This window comes from Eretmochelys imbricata, chromosome 9 (assembly GCF_965152235.1).
Source record: "Eretmochelys imbricata isolate rEreImb1 chromosome 9, rEreImb1.hap1, whole genome shotgun sequence".
In the NCBI taxonomy this organism is placed as follows: domain Eukaryota; kingdom Metazoa; phylum Chordata; order Testudines; family Cheloniidae; genus Eretmochelys; species Eretmochelys imbricata.
The window spans coordinates 57,707,710-57,727,006 of record NC_135580.1 but is presented as its reverse complement, the minus strand read 5'-3'; the positions used below and the strand labels follow the sequence as shown (position 1 = coordinate 57,727,006).

Sequence of the window (19,297 nt, the reverse complement as noted above, 5' to 3'; positions counted from 1 at the left end):
AGGTTAAATTGGCCGAGACCCTGGGGTTTTTTTTGCCTTCCTTTGCAGCCTGGAACCCAGGTCACCAGCAGGTTTAAAGTAGTGTAAACAGTGGAGTCTTTGTAATGTGAAGTCTTTAAACCATAATATGAGGACGGCAGTAAGGGAGCCAGAGGTTCTGGGTCGATTTCAGGAGTGGGTGGGTGAGGTTCTATGGCCTGAGATGTGAAGGAGGTCAGACTAGATGATCAGGATGGTCCCTTCTGAGCTCAGAGTCTCTGAGTTCTAGGTGATCAGACTCCCCATTTCTGGCAGGCTGGGAAGATGGAGAAAGAGAAGAGCTGAAGGGGGAAAATGGAGAAAAGAAGGTGGTCAGACCATCAGGGTAGCCAGCAGAGCTCAGCCACTCAGGGATTAAGTGAGGGGTTGGGGGGTGAGCCGGGGCCAGAACCGCTGCCAGGGGCAGTTTTGGGGAAGGGGGTGTAGGGGAGAGGCAGCTCTCTCCAGACGGAAATATTGAAATGGAGCCTCCTTAATACGGTTAGGTTTTTTCCTCTCTCTCTTTTTTAATTCTGTTTCAGTCATTATCCAGGGAGCGGATACACCGAGCCCTATGGGGAGTTCTAATGGGCCGATTCAATTTCAGCTGGATGACGCCACTTAGCCAAGGCATTAAGAGCTCCAGCTCCGGGAAAGCGAACGACAGAGGGAGCGAACGGGGGGTCGGAGCGACCGAGCTTGTACCAAGGAGCAGCAAACCCCTCCCCTCTCACCCATTCACAAGACGAGCGCGGCGGAGAGCTGCATTCACAAATCGCCAGCCAGCAACCCTAGCCCCCCCCGCCCAGAGCCACCCCCCATACACACACCCCCAGCACCTACCTGACTAGCCCCCGCAGCACCTCGCCTTGCCCAGCTCACGCTGGCTTCGCGCACCGCCCAGCAGGCTGCAGAGGGAGGACGGGCCGGGTTTGGGCTGGGAACCTGGGCGTCCAGGCTGCTCGCTGTAGAGCGGGATCTCGCTAGCCCTTAGCCGCGCATACATAGACCGCGAGCTCGGGTCAGCCCAGGGAGAGGCGGCAGGAGCGGGTCTTGCCCTGGCTCTGAGGAGGACCGAGCAGGAGTTTTCATTCAGACTTTCTCCAGGGAGAGGCGGCCCAGGAGTGTGCGGGGCTCTGGCCCCAGCTAGGAAGGTGCCGTTAGCAGCATGGACCTGCACTGGCCTCAAGGTAAGCGCGCCTTGCCCATTGCCACACCGGATGCCCGCGGAGACCCCCGGCTGTCTCCCCGAGCGGAGCAGGCTGTCGTGCACCGAGCTGGGGGGCACAGAACTCCAAAGCTCGCGAGCGATCTCGGGGCGCTGCCTTTCCGGCTCCTCGCCGCCCTGCGGGGATGCGCCGCTGGCTCAGGGGCGCGCACGGGAGAGCTGAGCCGCGCAAAGCCTGCGGAGCCAGTGGGTGCCGGGGCGCGGCGTGGCACCGCTAGCGCCGCCCTGCAGGGGCTGTGGCGACTCGCGGGCTGCGAGCTCCCGGCTCGCCTCGCACATCCAGCGCAGCAGTTTCCGGGCACTACGGCTTGAGGCTTGTGTTAGCCTGGCCGCTGTGTCCGAGACCCCGGGAGCGGGTAACCCAGTGCCCGACAAGTCCTAGAACCTCGCCCGGTTCCCAAGCAAGCCCCGCTCTGGGAGTGAGGCTGGGCGGAGGCGCTGGCTGGAGAAGGTGCACTCCCACCAGGGTGCCCGCTTTGGGGGTGGGTGCGGGAGCTGAACCGCATAGCACCGGCCACGGGGAAGGCCCGCGGTCCCTCCCCAGGAACACAGGGAGGCAGCCTTTGCAGGAGGCATGGGATGGTGAAGGAGAGAAAGGAGCCCGGCACCGCCTGGCTGACAATCCGGGGTAGAGGCGATCTCCCCGCCCGCCCGCCCGGCCCTGTGAAACTCGTTCTTGGCTGCTCGGCATGTTTCCTGCGGCTGAAAGCGCCTGTGAATCATTTGCCTTTACAATCTCGCCCTATGGCCCATTATCGCACAGACTTTACAGGGTTTGGGGTAGCCCGGGGCCATAAAACTGCCCTGCTTCCGGGGCTTGTCAGGCAGCGATCATCAGCCTGGGAGATAGTGGCGTCGGGGCTGGGGGAGGGAAACCTGAGGTAAAGGGTCTCCTGGTTGGAAGTGTCTCATTAGAGTACCTGCGCGGCAGAATAGCAGCTGGCCCCTGCCTGTTAGCCAGGTGGTTGGTCTGGGTTCTCCGCTAAGGGGCTAATGATATGAAATACACACAGTACTGTAGGCAGGAGAGAAAGCAGACTCAGAACAGAGGCATGAATGGCTGTGCGCACTCAGGTTTTTAATGGGGTTATTATGGGTGTATGTGGAAATAGGACTAGACTTGCTTAAGTCAACAGTAAAACTTCCAGGCTGCCATGGGAACTGCACTGGGCACCAGGTTTGGGGAAAGTGGGTATGTCAAGGCCCGGAGGAGATACCAGGCTCCTTTGGTACAGAAAAAATCAGCTGTAAGGCGAATGTGACAGCAGCAGGCAGGCTTCAGTGGGCTGTAGGCCTCCTGGACAAGAAGGTGGGAGTGGGAGTGCTGTCCTTCAAAATCATGGCAGTGCCCCCCGTTCTGCCTCCCCTCTTCCTCTGCCAGGGAAAGGCTGAATTAGAAGGCAGGCAATGGGTATCACCTCAGCTGGAGTTGCAGGGTGTGTGTACCAGAGGAGACCCAGGTGTTCTGGAGTCCAAAAGGGGGTTGGAGAAGAAAAAGTGTGATTTTTTTTTCATGCTCTCAAAAGCTTAGACACTCTGGTGAATGATTCTATACAAACTCCAGAGAGAGAGGAAGATGTATGAGGCTAGATAGATAGACAGATAGATAGATCTGTCTATCTATCTATCTATCGTATATGGGGATGGACAGACAGACAGAGCTAGATATATATGCACACACACACATAAAAGAATGAGTATGGGGATAGACAGACAAAAGAATATGTACAGGGATAGTCAGACATACAGAGAGATAAAGGGGTGTGTATGGGGATAGATAGACACACAGACAAAGATAGCTATCTAGAGCTCAGAAATAAGTGCATGGATTTTGCTCACTTTTTCCAGTATAATTCACCTTTGGGTTGAGACCCAGACTATAAAAGTTCAGCTGACAATGACCCCTCCCCACAGCTATGAGGAAATTGTTATGGCAGTGGGTTTGCAACTTCAACCATGGGCCAAATCCCCAGCTGGGCTGAACTCCTGCAGCTGCCTCTGAACCTGCTGGGAGTCACACGTCCCCAGCCCTTTGCAGGACACAGCCCAGTAACACTATCACGGATAGTCTTATAGGACCAGATTGGTGCTGGAATTAGGAGGCCTGATGTGGTTTCCATCATATATAGGGTTCAATGGCTCTCAGCACCCCCACTATACAAATTGTTCCAATACCCTTGGATCCAGAGGAAAGCAAGCCCTAGTGGCATCTAAATACACAGTATTGGGGCCACCTCCTCAACTGGTGTGAATCAGTGCAGCTCCAATGAATTCAGCTGAGCTCTGCCGATTCACCCTAGCAGAAGATCTGGCCTGTGAATCTCTCGACACACTGATCTGTGGTGGCATGGATATGTCTAGGTAGATACATCGATAGACAGAAATGCTCCTGTGTGAATCTTGAACCCACCCCACCCCTGGTCAGTTTCCTAGCTCCTGTTGCCGCTGCTACTCCCTGCTGAATGGGCTGTTCTCTTGATCTGAAACAGGCTGTAGTAGTTTTTTCTCTCAGCAGTTGCCAGTTCCCTGCCTATTCATCCCTGACTTTTTTCCTTTACCTTTGCCTGCAATATCTATTTCGGTCCATCCTGCTGGCTGGATTGGATTCATCACATCCGGAATGGCAAACAATTTATTGTCATTCAATCCGTTTTTATCCTGTTGGACATCGGGAGCCTTGCTGGGTCCTAGTGCCCATCCTGTCCAGAATCATATCTTCTGAGCCCAGCCTCCACCGAACCTTGAATCACATCCTCTTGGCCCTGGTACCCACCAGGTTTGGCATTATAGCTACTGAATGCTAGATTCTAACAGGTCCAGAGTCAACTCCACTGAGTCCCAGTGACCAAGCAGGTCTTGAAGTGTACTGTAGTCAGTGGGTCCTAGCCCATATTGGGTCGGAAATCTTCTCTGCTGAGGCTCCTGCCCAGCAATCTGGAATCCTCTCCGATGTGTCTGAGTATCCTGAATCCTATCTGCCAGATCCCCATGCCCAGCAGGTCCTGAAACCTGCTGGATCCTCTATCTCGCCGGTTCCTGAATCCTATCATCTGAGTACAACTTCCTGTTCACAAGATTCTAGTGCCCATCGGGTCCCAGAACCTAGCTATCGGGCCCCAGTGTCCAAGCCTTGCAGGTCCCATTGCCTTTCGAGTCCTTTATCTTAGGGTATGTCTACACTATGGAATAAGGTCGCATTTATACAAGTTGTTTTTTTAGAAATCGGTTTTATATATTCGAGTGTGTGTGTCCCCACAGAAAATGCTCTAAGTGCATTAAGTGCATTAACTCGGCGGAGTGCTTCCACAGTACCGAGGCTAGAGTCGACTTCCGGAGTGTTGCACTGTGGGTAGCTATCCCACAGTTCCCGCAGTCTCCGCTGCCCATTGGAATTCTGGGTTGAGATCCCAATGCCTGATGGGGCTAAAACATTGTCGTGGGTGGTTCTGGATACATATCGACAGGCCCCCGTTCCCTCCCTCCCTCCGTGAAAGCAAGGGCAGACAATCGTTTTGCGCCTTTTTTCCTGAGTTACCTGTGCAGACGCCATACCACGGCAAGCATGGAGCCCGCTCAGGTAACTGTCACCCTATGTCTCCTGGGTGCTGGCAGATGTGGTACTGCATTGCTACACAGTAGCAGCAACCCATTGCCTTCTGGCAGCAGACGGTGCAGTACGACTGGTAGCCGTCCTCGTCGTGTCCGAGGTGCTCCTGGCCACGTCGGCCAGGAGCGCCTGGGCAGACATGGGCGCAGGGACTAAATTTGGAGTGACTTGACCAGGTCATTCTCTTTAGTCCTGCAGTCATTGAACCGTCTTATGGTGAGCAGGCAGGCGATACAGATTGCTAGCAGTCGTACTGTACTATCTTCTGCCGGGCAGGCAAGAGATGAGGATGGATAGCAGTCGTATTGCACCATCTTCTGCCAAGCAGCCATGAGATGTGGATAGCATGCAGTCCTTCTGCACTGTCTGCTGCCAGCCAAAGATGTAAAAGATAGATGGAGTGGATCAAAACAAGAAATAGACCAGATTTGTTTTGTACTCATTTGCTTCCCCCCCCCCCCCCCCGTCTAGGGGAGTCATTCCTCTAGGTCACACTGCAGTCACTCACAGAGAAGGTGCAGCGAGGTAAATCTAGCCATGTATCAATCAGAGGCCAGACTAACCTCCTTGTTCCAATAAGGACAATAACTTAGGTGCACCATTTCTTATTGGAACCCTCCGTGAAGTCCTGCCTGAAATACTCCTTGATGTAAAGCCATCCCCTTTGTTGATTTTAGCTCCCTGAAGCCAACCCTGTAAGCCGTGTCCTCAGTCGCCCCTCCCTGCGTCAGAGCAACGGCAAACAATCATGCATCTGAGTTGAGAGTGCTGTCCAAAGCGGTCACAATGGAGCACTCTGGGATAGCTCCCGGAGGCCAATACCGTCGAATTGTGTCCACGGTACCCCAAATTCGACCCAGCAAGGCCGATTTAAGCGCTAATCCACTTGTCAGGGGTGGAGTACGGAAATCGATTTTAAGACCCCTTTAAGTCGAACTAAAGGGCTTCATCGTGTGGACGGGTGCAGGTTTACATCGATTTAATGCTGCTAAATTCGACCTAAAGTGTAGACCAGGGCTTAGTCCTGCTGGTCCCAGTGCTCTCCAGTTTCCATGTCCTTTTCTTTGGGTTATAGTAACTTTCAAGTTCTGTGTTCTAGCACCCAGTCGTACTACCCTCAAAACTGCTGGGTTCTACTGTCCTCTAAGCCCTCATATCCTACCTGTTGGGTCTTGGTTCCAAACCCTGTGCTTTCTGGGTCCTGTTTCTCTCCAGCTAGTTCATGCTACCTGCATGAAATCTAGTGTCCTATGGGATCCAGATCCTACCCTCTGGTGCCTCTCTAGATCCTGAGTGTGATCCACTGGGCCAGGCCCTATACTGCGGCACAGCTGTGGAGTTAGCATCAGTACTGCTCACATGCCCTGGACAAAGTCATAGAATCACAGAAGGTCATAGACGATTAGGGTTGGAAAAGACCTCAGGAGGTCATCTAGCTCAACCCTCTGCTCAAAGCAGGACCAACCTCAGCGAAATCATTCCAGCCAGGGCTCTGTCAAGCTGGGCTTTAAAAACCTCTAAGGAAGGAGATTCCACCACCTCCCTAGGTAACCTATTCCAGTGCTTCACCACCCTCCTTGTGAAATGTTTTTTCTTAATATCCAACTTAGACCTCCCACACTGTGACTTGAGACCACTGCTCCTTGTTCTGTCATCTGCCACCACTGAGAAAAGCCTACCTCCATCCTCTTTGGAATCCCCCTTCAGGTAGTTGAAGGCTGCTATCAAATCCCCCCTCACTCTTCTCTTCTGCAGACTAAATAAGCCCAGTTCCCTCAGCCTCTCCACATAAGTCATGTGCCCCAGCCCCCCAATCATTTTTGTTGCCCTCGGCTGGACTCTCCAATTTGTCCACATCCTTTCTGTAGTGGGGGCCCCAAAACTGGATGCAATACTCCAGGTGTGGCTTCACCAGTGCCGAATAGAGGGGAATAATCACTACTCTCAATCTGCTGGCAGTGCTCCTACTAATGCAGCCCAATATGCCATTAGCTTTCTTTGCAACAAGGGCACACTGATGACTCATATGCAGCTTCTCATTCACTGTAATCCCCGGGTCCTTTTCTGCAGAGCTATCGCTTAGCCAGTTGGTCCCCAGCCTGTAGCAATACCTGGGATTCTTCCTTCCTAAGTTCAATCCCCTCTCATTCAGCCTTTCCTCCAGGCTCTTGTGCTCTCCAAATTCATTCTCCAAGTTCACTCTGTGTGGTCCTACATACTGTATTACCAGTTCAACTAGTTATTCATAATCTGAGGTCTCAAGGACTGTAGCTGTCCAGCCTACACATTAGCGGTGCAGCATGGAAGTCCTATGAGCCCATGTGCCTTCCCTACCCCGCTTTCTCTAGACATCCAGGACTACCTTGGGTTCCTTAGGGCCAGATGTTTTTGCGCACCCACTGGGTTGGGAGTCACACAGAAACTCCCTTGAATTAGCCATCACAATGGCTCAGCATCCTTGTATCTCACTAGCTCAGACTGCCATTTACACCTAATGACTCTGTACCCTTCGAACCCATTCAGTCAATAATGTACACTTCTGGGGAGAAGCTCATTCAGACTGTCCATTACAGAGTGGAGATTGTGAGCACATCTTGTTAGTCTGGTACATTTCGTGGCCATCTGTATTCGTCCTGGCATTTGCTGGATCTTATTGCCCTTCCCCGCACTTCACCCTTCCCTCTTAAATTAATTTCTTCTGGTCTTATTTCTGGCTATCCATCTGACTAGGAACCACCTGTCTGAGAAAACCCCACATTTACTGTCAGTGCTACCTGGTCTGGATCATTAGCCAGAACAGCCCCCACTGGTGGGATGGTGGCTAGAGAGAAGGCATTATAAAAATACTGAAACCACTTGTCCAACTCTTATTAAGAAATGCTGAAAATCCACTGTTATGCAAAGGCAGTTCTGGCGCATCTTTGAAGTCTCTTTAAGCAGTTGATCCTAAGCCCTTCCTCCCTTAAAGCAGACTGGAGATCTTAGCAGCACAATACAATACAATGTAATCAGATTGGTTGCCTTTTCTTTCCTTATGAAGACTAGGGACAGGACAGATCTCACTTTAACAATCAAAGTAAGTTGCCTTTGCTCTTGTCTGTTCTTTCAAGGTCAGCCTAGCTAATGAAAGTCAATCTTCTCTCCACTTTGTATATTGCCTGGGTAGTATTTTACCCATAGTTCCTGGCCTACAGGCAAGTCTTCTTCTCTGCCATCATCAGACTGGTTTGCTGAATATGTCTAAAGCTAGTGAAGAGGGTCAGTATTTAAATAGCTTCCTTCTGCAGAACTGTGGGCTGTGAAAACATCCATGCAGCATATGGTTGCCTGTAGAACTTGCAAGATGAGGACAGATTGTTCTAAGAAAGCCAGAAAATACTGCATAGCAACACAGCTGTCAGTCGAAAATACATACTGTTGATAGATACCACCAATAGGTACAGTAAAAGATCATGACTTAAAATGATTTGCAACCCAGGCTGGGGTTGTTTTCAGTGTACAACACGAAACAATTAACTTTCCCTCCTTAGGTGTTGTTGGGACACTTCCTGTACCCCAATTTGCACACAGAAGCACTATAAGAACTATCTAGCTCCGTGAGGCTGTAACTAGAATCCATAGGCACGCAAATCCTGATCACATTTTTCTTCCTCCTCCCCCAAGGACTGCCCATATTCTAAGGTCACAGGTGTCTTGCTCAGGTTATTGTCAGGTGACCAGATAGCAAGGGTGAAAAGTTGGGACAGGGAGTGGGGGGTAATAGGCACTTATATAAGACAAAGCCCCAAATATCAGGACTGTCCCTATAAAATCGGGACATCTGGTCACCTTAGGTTATTGTTCCTCCTACAGGCCATACCCAGGTCCAGAAATGCTGTCATCATGAGAGAGCATTAATCCCTGAATCTGAGTCAGATGGCAAATACCTTCCATCCATGGATCTTCCCCTGAATATTGGTCTCACCTTGAGGCTCCCCTAAAAAGCATGGTTGGAGACCGTTCCCATCCCTGTGACCACCTGGCACAAAGCCAGAATGAGTTTCCAGTGCTGCAGTGAGAATCAGGAAGTACTGCTTTCTGAAAACAAAATCCTGGCAGCCTCTATGCAGGTAGCATATCCTCTGACAAACCCCAATTGCCTAGAGCAAATCTGGTTAGCACGAACATTTTGTCACTATTGAAAAAAAAAGCTTTTCTCTGAGTGCTCATGAAAGAAGTAAGCATGATCTTTACGTGTCATGGGATATGAATGGAAATGCTCTGGAGACCCCAACAAAAAACACTGGGAAACTAAGTTTGAATCAAAGACATCAGAGATTGAGATGTTGGCTCATCTTGTTCATCCCTGTCCAGTGCAGGGATTGATCCATAAAGTATATGTTCAGCATTGTGTGCAAGCGAGGGAAGGGTGGGGTGGGTGGGGTGGAAACACCAGGACAGATCATCATTCTCTTCCCAGTTCTGTCCCAGGCTCTCTGTGTGGCTTTGGAGAAGTCACTTCACATCTCTGGGCTTCAGTTGCCACCTCTCTAAAACAAGGACAATACTTCCCTACATTGGAGGTGTGGGACTTAATTCTTCAGTATTTGCAAAGTGCTTTGAGATCTGAAGCTGGGAAGTGCTAGCAAAGATCAAAATATTACTCTTTGCTTGAGTGACTGGTGATAGAGCAATAGACCTCACCATTGAGAAATGTTTCTTAATAGCCGACTAAGTCTCCCTGTCCTCATACTCACTCCAGTCCTCCCAGTTATGCCCAGTGGAATAATTCCTCTCCCTCCCTGGTGTTTATGCTCCTGTGATAGTTTGTCCATGGCTTTCCCATCACCCTTTACTTCCCGGTTTGTTTCAATGCTGGAGTTACGGTTGTAATTCAGGTGTCTTTTCTCTCTCCTGCTCTGTTCCACTTCCCTAGGATTTTCCGATGTGCCCTGATGCTGCAAGCCCTTGTTGCTCTCATCCAGAGTGGCTGAACTCAACAGTGACAAGACAATGGATCTGCCTGCTGAGGACTTCCAACAAGTCCTCTCCATTGACCAGATACGCTCCATCCGTGCCAGCAATGACTATGTGGAGAGACCTGCCGTCTCCTTCAAGCAAGCTCGGTCCAACCCATCCCTCTCACAGCAGGCCCACAAGCAAGAGTGGTCTCAGGACTGCCTGGTGTCTTCCACCTTCCAGGACCTGCACCGCAGCCACAGCCATCACCACCAGATGTCGGCCTTGCAGCAGCACCTGAGTCATTCCAGCACTGCCAGCTCTGTGTCTCACAGCACCACTGCCTCGGACCAGCGGCTGCTGAGCGGGGTCACGCCCTCACATTCTGGGCACTCACTCATCCGGACACAGCCCAGAGCGGGTGACCTGAAGCCCGAGGAACCGCTGAAAGGTGTGGTGGAGAAGGCCACTCTGCACTCTGGACACCTCTTCATCTGCGAGGAGTGTGGGCGTTGTAAGTGCGCCCGCTGCACAGCCACCCGCAGCTTGCCCTCCTGCTGGGTCTGCAACCAGCGCTGCCTCTGCTCTCCAGAGAGTCTCCTCGACTATGGGACTTGCCTGTGCTGCGTCAAGGGTCTCTTCTACCACTGCTCCACTGACGATGAGGACACCTGTGCCGATGACCCCTGCTCCTGCAGCTCGGGGTCCTGCTGCGCCCGCTGGGCTGCTATGAGCTTCCTCTCTCTCCTCATGCCCTGCCTCTGCTGCTACTTCCCTACGCTGGGGTGCCTCAAACTTTGCCAGCGGGGCTATGACAGTCTGAAACGTCCTGGCTGCCGCTGCCAGAACCACACCAACACAGTCTGCAGGAAGATCTCCTCCTCCAGTGGCACACCTTTCCCTAAGACTCTGGATAAGCCGGTATGACATTCCTGGGGAGCAGAGTTGGCTATTCTTCTTCTCCTTCACCTCCCTCTGCTGCACACCCCCTTTGGGCACAAAGCAAACAGATGAACAATCCGCCAGCCACCAAGCCCCACAAAGGGAGTGTGAAGCATGTTCTTGAGACAAAGGAATTGTGCTTCTGTGCCCAAGCCCCACATGACAGGTTTTGCACATTTTGGCAAAGGACCAGGACAGAGGGATTCAGAGGCTGACATTGCACTCGTGATCAACAGGGGGCTTTCAACATGGGACCTGGCTCAGGACTCTGTGACCTCAAAATGCCTTAGGAGCTGTTTTTCTGTGGTGGGTTTCAAAAGGGTGACATGTCCAAGCACTAGAAGCCTCTGGGGACCAGACCACAGAACCCATTTTCTCTCTGCAGCTTTCCTAAGTGGCACCTCCCACAGGCTTTCCCTCAGTTTCCTATTCTGTTGTGCTATAGGCCAGTCTCTGCAAAGGGAGATGGGCCACTGCAATGTACCAACCAATGGCAACACCTTAGTCCCCTCCCCTTAGCAGAACAAGAGAGAAAGCTCTCAATAATTTCAAGGTAAAAAGGAAAATGAGCCCAAATATCCAGTTTTTAGGAGCTCACTGGTCAGTGGAAATAGGACATGGATAGATTAAGGATCACGCTGGCATGGAAAGGGTGTGAAAGGGTGATGTGGACAGAAAGGAGTCCCACTCTCACTTGGGTACATCAGTGGGTCTTCAGCAAGGGGAATTCACTGTAGTAATTGGTATTTCAAAGTAGATTTGGCTAAGAGAATGAAGCAGGTTAAATCCCAGGCTGAGGGTCAGGGGGACTGGATACCCTGAGGGAGTGGTAAAGGTCTGCTTGCAGAGCCTTACAATTTGTAAAGTGTCACTGTGACTCTAGCTCAGGTTGGTGGTGACTGACAGGTAACACCACGTGTTTAGTGGTGAGTTGGTGGTTTCAGTCTGTCCATTGGTGGTAATCCTCTACCACAAGTGATACTCCTGTTGGCAGGCTCAGTGTAGAGGCCAAGAACTGGGTGGGTCATGGAGCCTGGCCTTCCTTCTTAACTCTGGATGTCAGAGAGAGATATATGAGTAGGGCAGTGTGTAGGAGGCTTGCCCTTCTGCCCTGCCCAGTAGATCAACAGAGTCCTTCAGTCTCTGGGGCTGTCAATCTGGTACCTTTCACCAGCACTGAATTCACTTTAATAAAAGAAAAGGAAAGCTGAACCTTAAAAAAAATTAAGAACCCCGACTTCTCTCCTTGTGCTGATGCTGTAAAAATGATCATGTCCTTGCCTGGGCCTGAAAATGGTGCTTAGCTGAGGCTCCAGCTTTGGGCTGGTGGGGAAAGGGAGATCTGTGTTTTAGAAAGCTGAACAGGATGGGTAATGCATGAAGCCAGCCTTCCCTCCTCAGCCAAAGCGCCTCAGCATCCTCACTCATCTCCACATATTATAGAGAAAGCTACACAAAAGCGGATTGGCTGCATAGGTATGCATCCTATAAGCAAACCTGATATTGACACAGGTGTTCTAAGACAGGTGACACCTTCTGCAAACTAGAGATGGGTCTGAACCAAATCCACAGGTCTGGAAATCTTCAGACTATGGGGAGGTTTGGGTATGGGTGATGGTTCATGGTCAACACCTATAGTAAACCAAACCAAATCCCTGAATCTGAATGTTCCTGGTCCTTGAGGAAGTTCAGATCCAGATTGTAATCCGAAATTTCCGGCTCAATCATCTCTGCTGTAAAAACATGGTGCCAAACTCTCAGTTACAACCTCAACGACTTCAGAAACTTGGCCTGTGGAATGAAAGCCAGGTTGACCCTTCAGTGCTATATCCGACCATCACATCCATCCTCAGAGGCGTGTGTGTGTGTCTGAAGAGAAAAAGGCATAATAACCTTCCTGTTCCATTGGAGTAAAGGTTCGGGAGGGCTACAGGACATGCAAGAGCTGGAGAAATACATGCAACAAATCCCTCAACTGTCCCAAATCTTCCTCCAAGGCACTCCAACGTTTAGGGCACAGACGTCACACACACCTATCCACCGATGACTCCTCTTCCTTTGGAATTACTTTGATATATTTTTGTATATATAAGTATAATGTTACTATGGCTAGGACTATTATAATAATATTCATGATATTGCTGTGACTGGTGCCATATGCAAGGTTTGGCTTCCTGGTACATTTACAAACTCCAAAGGAATATCTCAACTCAGTTGTGCTAATCCTAGATCTTGGTTTATAGGTAATCTGGGGTATTTTACAGGCTCTCCTAACAGCGCTCTGTACTGAATGGCCTGGTGAATGGGAAGAGTAGGTATAGAAGACAGGAGAAGTCAAGAGTTCTATTCCTAGGTGGAAGTTTGCTCCCTGCTGCGTTATACCATTGGTGGGGGTCCTCCATTTCAGCCAAGTCCAGAACCATGTTGTGGGAGTTTGCTTGTCCCATTGGAAGCTGGGAAGCATATTTATATAAGCTGTGGCATTCATATGACACACACACACACACACAGCCATGAATTGTTTTAATGCTTCAGAATGAGCAATTCCAAGCATAGCAATGCTATGCAGAGTGATCTGTGAAAAACACCAGGTCTTCCCTGTGAGAGTTCCACTAGACGTGTGTGTGTGTGTGTATAGATGATCAGTCCATATCTCTGTTCCATAAATTATATAATGTATTGCAAACATATATTTATATATGCAACAATAATTAGTGTGATTTATAATTCCAATTTCTGCTGTCAGATAAAGAGTAATGTACACAGAGACATGTATATTGGAGGGACTTCGATAACGAGACGCACCATACTTCTTTCTTCGCTAGCACCATTCACTTTTTACCAGAGTTAGTCAAACATTTTCTGTCATAAGAATTTTTTTAATGGAAAATGACTTCTTCCACAAAATTAAAATTTTTGTGTAAAATGCCCCTTTTCATGGAAAAATGTTTTTATATTATTTTAATAAGAACCCAAAATATTTAGAAAAGGTTTATTTGATGAAAAATCAGTGTAACTTTTCATGGGGAAAAAACAAACATACCCCCACCCCCCCACCTTCCTGATCAGCTTTGCTTTTCATGTTTTCCTTTAAAGGGGTGGGCATGTCCATTCAGTCAATAACTTTCTTTCTTCACAGTCCATCTTTTCCTCTCACTTGTTCGTGGAATGACTTGATAATGGCTTCTTGAATGTTTCCATGGAGAGGAATCATGATGTCATGAAAACACAATGGTGAACTCCTCAGAGTGCTAGAGAAGTTGCATGGTGAGGGGAAGGGCCTGATCTTCCAGTCCCTGTGAAGGCAACATGCCTATGGAGTACGAGTCTATGGGCATTATGCTTCTGTTATGCGACCACAGATACCTCCAATAATTGTCAGAAGATTACTGGCAGGTCATGGTGATTTCTGTTTACATGTTCTTTCTTCTGTGCCAGTGTGAAAGTTCCCACTCTGAGAGCACATTGTGCCATATCATGGGTGTTATGGATCAGGAAATCTGGCCTATTTTGTAATATTTTAGAAATATTTTGCAATTTGTCAATTTTTTAGCAATACATTCTGTAAAATATGGAACACTTGAGTGGAAACCAGAGATTGGACCGAGTCACAAAACATCAGATCCAAGACTGTTCAGTACCAGGACGTTGGTTGGGCCATTCTTGGTGTCAGTTGTGAAATTCAGAACCATGTTCAGAATCTGAGTTGTACTCCCTTCGAAGTTCAGATTTATTTGGATCCAGGGGCTTAGTTGGGACTCATCTCTATTGAAAACTATCAATTTCCTCTTCCAGGCGAGGGGCAGCAGGAGAGTCTAGTTATTAGATAAGGACAGAAAACACCAGGCCAGGATTTACCAAAATCTGTCTGAAGGTGAACAACATGGGCTAATTGGTTAATTAATAACAAGTAGTCCATCTTCAACCTGGGTCTCCCTGTGAGTTTCCCAAGATCTCCAGCTTGGTAGAGCTTTCTTCTATTCTGTCAAAATGCAGTTTACCATCAGATATGGATCTAGTGCTGGCTGGGACTGCCACAAAGTGGGAGGGATCAGATCGGCTCCAAATGTGTGCAGCAGGTTGATCTAGTGTTTATGTTTGATTCACCTTGGTGTCCAAATGTAAGTTACAGTTGTCCTCTGACAGAGAGTAAGAGCTTTGACTGGGATTCCCCAGATCTCTCTGTGTACCTGGGATTTTACTGTGGCTTATTCCCAGAGTCTGATTGTTAGACAGCTCCATACAGGGAAAGCTATGCTCAGTGCATGTGGTGTTCTGCATCTGATCTCATTCAGAAAATAAAAGCTGGATGAGGTAGGTTTTCCAGCTGAAATTGGAATAGGCAAAGTGCATTACAGTGTACTTAGATGTGGGAAAAGGGACTTATGTCAAAGGACCCTGTTGGGCTCCAAGCTGCTGAAAGGGGGAGATGCAGGGTCTGAGCTGCCTCCCTGTCTGGTCCCACTTTTGGAGCAGAGGAAGGAAAGGAATCTGGCTGTGGGTTCTTGCCTCCCCAGCTGATTCTACTGCTAGAAAGGGAGACAGAGCTGGCCTGTGTGTTGCAGAACTTGCATGAGACAAAAGTGCCAGGCCTTTAATAGCCACTTGCTTTGCTTGTGCCCCTCTTTATATGAGCTCCAAACACTACTCAGAGGTTTGCACCTTGCAGCTCTCCTCTCTTTTGCACAGGAAGGTGTGGTGCTGCCCACCTCCTAGACTCCTGCACTGGCCAGAAGGGGGCACTGCAGAGTGATGTGAAGTGCCCCCTGCTGCAACAGCACTCTGAGGCCCTGGGGGGCAGGCTAACAGACAAAGAACCACATCCTTGTCCCCACCAAGCCCAGAACCTGAAAACACCTTTAGTCTCATTCCAGAAGCATGGCCCTTTTGAGCAGAGTATCTCCAAGGGGTTTCTAGCTGATGGCTAGTCTCAGATTCACTCACTCCCCACCCTTTGCCCTAAGCCTACTTGCCTGGCCTCTTTCTATCCCCACTTGTGGCCAAAAGGCACCAAAGCACAAAATAGCAATTTCAGAACAATTGCATTAGTGCAATAAAACCATACTGGAGTTTGCATGGCTAGACTGGCCCGAGGATAAGCGGATGGCACGTTTATAATGTTCCCCAATCCCCAGCACACACTTTGTTATTGATCTCTCTAGCTGCCTCTTGCAACTGTTGCATTTCCAGTCTGAGTGAGCCTGCAGAAGTCTGGGGAGCTGTGGGGGATCTGTGCATATCCACTGTTCTGACTTCTACTGCTCCACACCTGGGAAAAGGGAGAATGGATATGCTTCAGGTGGTCAAGCAAATCTAGTTCAGGATCTTCTTCTGCATGAAGTATCCACAGTCCATTTCTGCTGGGTGCTTACATGCAGTTGAAATACAGTACCCAGCATCCATTCCAGATGGGCAAAGCAATACTACTTAGCATCCACCTCCTTATTCCAATCTGCTTAGGGGTCCTTCTTAGTGTGAGACACTAGTGCAGAGCTCATTAGCAAATGCTTTCTGTCACCGATAGCCTGTGATCAAACCCACCCTGCATTTCTGGGCCCACCTGAAATGGATTCTTTGTTCCACCCCTTACAAGCTACTTCAGAAGATGCCCAAAGGCCACATGTCTAGAAAGACGATGATAGGGAAAGGGGCCAAAGATCTTTCATTATAGTGTGGAGTGAGGTCAGGAAAGACTTTGGATAGATGGGAGCCAAGTTGAACTAAGTCTCTTTCAATCAGTCCCTTGCAGGAAACCTTACATTCAATGGTCTGCATTGTGAATCAGTGCTGACCAAAAGGGAATCAAGTTTTGCATGTGATGCAACTGGGTTTGGAGAAAGAGGGCCAGGCCCTGCTGCCACTGAAGTCAGCAGCGAGACATGCACCAACTTCAATGGGAGTGGGATAGAGCCTGTCAACAGCAAACTCAGGGATTTGTGGTGAATGCAGCCTATGTTGCCCGCCTAGCATCAGGGCATAGTTCCTATGCACACTGAACACCTAGGCTGTGTTAACCCCAACATCAATAGTGATGAGAATTGTTATTTGTGGATGCGGCCCATTCAGTTCCCCCACACTGCTGCTCCAGTCTCCCTTCTCATCTCTCCCCAACACCCAGCCTTTGTTCAAAGGCTCCTTTACTCACTCTGCTGCCTCCTTATGCCCCAGCTATCTGTAGCATAAACTCCTTAGAAGACTCGTTCCCTCTTGACTTCAAAGGAAAGCCCAGTACCAAGGACTGAAGCATCTAACTCTCTGTTTATTTGGTACAAAAGGCATCCTGTACAGTGTATAAAGAGAGCCCATCCCACAACGGTCATGTTGAAATTCTTTTGCTGGTCTAGACAGTCTAATACCTGGCCATAATCCTGTTACTGTTTTTTGACAATACTCTTGTACCAGTTATGAAAAAATAAAGTATTTATTTGAAAAGTTTATTTTAAAGATAAAAAAATTACCTATTTATTTTAAAGCATCCTCTTCTGTTTGGTTTTCTTCTCTTGCAAGCTAATAACTGTTACTGAACCACTGCTGAAATAAAAGAAGTAATTCTACGGGTGGCTTTCCAGGCCACTGAAAGCAACCATTCAATAAAATATATATATTAATTTTGAAACCTCTCTTTTGTTCTTGTCTCAGGGGGAGGGGTAGAGAGAGGCAGGGCATGGGCTCGACTCAGTCTGCTGCTGCCTCGGCAGAGGGCAAGCTGGCACGTTAGTGGTAGGTCTACATGGCACACTAAGCCCAGGTCTGTGGGACCCAGGCTTGTGGACTCGAGTTTCCAAGCCTACGCTTGAGTGTCCACAGTGCAATGGAAACCCAGGTTTCGCACCTGTATGCAGACCCGAGCCTGAACTTCCGCTATGGTGGCTGTGCACTATCGTATGCTGCACTGACTATTGGAGTTCATGCTTTCATTATCAGGGAGCTGTGAGGTGGGTACTCCTCATGCTGGCACTGATAGGGCATCGGTGGTTGGGGGTTTTAAGCTGTTTCATAACCTCAAAGTGTATATAATAGTTTAAAAGAAACACTGACAATCACATGCCTAAAGGCTGCAACTTACCTGAGTCCCTATGGGCTGCGTAAATGCTCGAGGCAGGTTTTTGTCTCTGCAACCTCGTAGCACAGTGGATACCACAGTGACTAGATACCATGGTGATTGGATGCAGACATGCCAAACCCATGAGAAAACCACAAAACTATTGGGCTTGTTTTTGGCTTAATTGGCTTGTGAGTTACTTGTTGGCTAGTTTTTGGCTTGTAGCTTGTTGCTTGTTGCTTCTTTTTTTTGATGGGCTCCGGGCAAGGCGGGGGAGAGAGTCAGGGGTGCACAGTAGGCCCACCACAGTCCCAGACTGCATGCTGGGGGGATCTAGTCACATAGAGTGTTGGGGTTCTTAGGGATTGGCTTGTTTTGGCCTTGTTTTGAAATGGGATTAACTTGATTTTTGGCTTATTGTGAAAGTCGCGGTGCTTATTTACGCTGTGAAAGTTGGCAACTGTGAGTGGATGACTAGACAGATAGAAAGATTAGATTAGAGATTCACAGTTCATAGAGTTTATGGCCAGAAGGGACCATTATATCATGTAGTCTGACCTCCTCTGTAACATTTCAGCCAGATACCCTTGTATTTCAACCCATAACTTGTTTTTGGCTAAAGCATATTCTGGAAAGGCATCCAGTCTTGATGTGAAGACATCAAGAGATGGACAATCCACCACTTCAATTGGTAGTTTATTCTAGTGGTTAATCACCCTTATGTTAAAGCTCTGTGCCTAATCTGTAATTTAAATTTATCTGGCTTCATCTTCCAGCCATACATTCTTGTTCTGCTAGGTTAAAAAGTCATTTAGTCCCCAATATCTTTTCCTTGTGAATGTACTTATAAACTGTAATGAAGTCACCTATCAATTTTATTTTTGATCTTTAAGTTTTTCACTGTAAGGCATTTTCTCTAGCCCTCAAATAATTTTTGTGGCTCTTTTCTGCACTTGCTCCAATTTTTCAACATCCTTTTAAAAACATGGACACCAGACCTGGATGCAAAGTTACAGCATCACCAATACTGTATAAAGAGGTAAAATCACACCCCACTTACTCCTATTCATTAACCTGCTTATATATCCAACAATCACATTAATCATTTTTGCCACAGCATCCTACTGGGGTCTCATGTTGACTTGCTGTGACCCCTAGATCCTTTTCAGAGTCACTGCTTTCCAGGACACAGTCCTCTAGTCTCTATGTATGGCCTACCTTCCTCTAACTTTGCTATTGGTTGTATTAAAACACATTTTGTTCAAACAGGCCCAGTTTACCAAACAATCCAGATTGCGTTGTACGACTGCCCTGTCCTCATCATTATTTACCACTCTGCCAGTCTTTGTGTCATCTGCAAATTTTATGCACAGTGATTTTCTAGATAAATGTTACAGGATAGATAGCTAGGTAGATTGTATTAGATGAGCTAAATACTATCTATCTATCTCTATATCTATCTATCTAATCTCATCTCATCCAGAAATTTGAAGTCCTCTGAGTTATCCACAAAGGCCAGAAC

General features: G+C 48.5%; 1 protein-coding gene across 1 annotated transcript; it reads left to right on the top strand.

The window, feature by feature from the left end:
* Positions 1-1,129: 1,129 nt before the first annotated feature.
* On the top strand, positions 1,130-17,311 carry SPRY3 (sprouty RTK signaling antagonist 3). Its single transcript, XM_077826731.1, has 2 exons — positions 1,130-1,208; positions 9,769-17,311. The coding sequence occupies exon 2, from the start codon at positions 9,846-9,848 to the stop codon at positions 10,716-10,718; it is 873 nt and encodes a 290-aa protein (XP_077682857.1). The 5' UTR covers positions 1,130-1,208; positions 9,769-9,845; the 3' UTR covers positions 10,719-17,311.
* Positions 17,312-19,297: the final 1,986 nt, after the last annotated feature.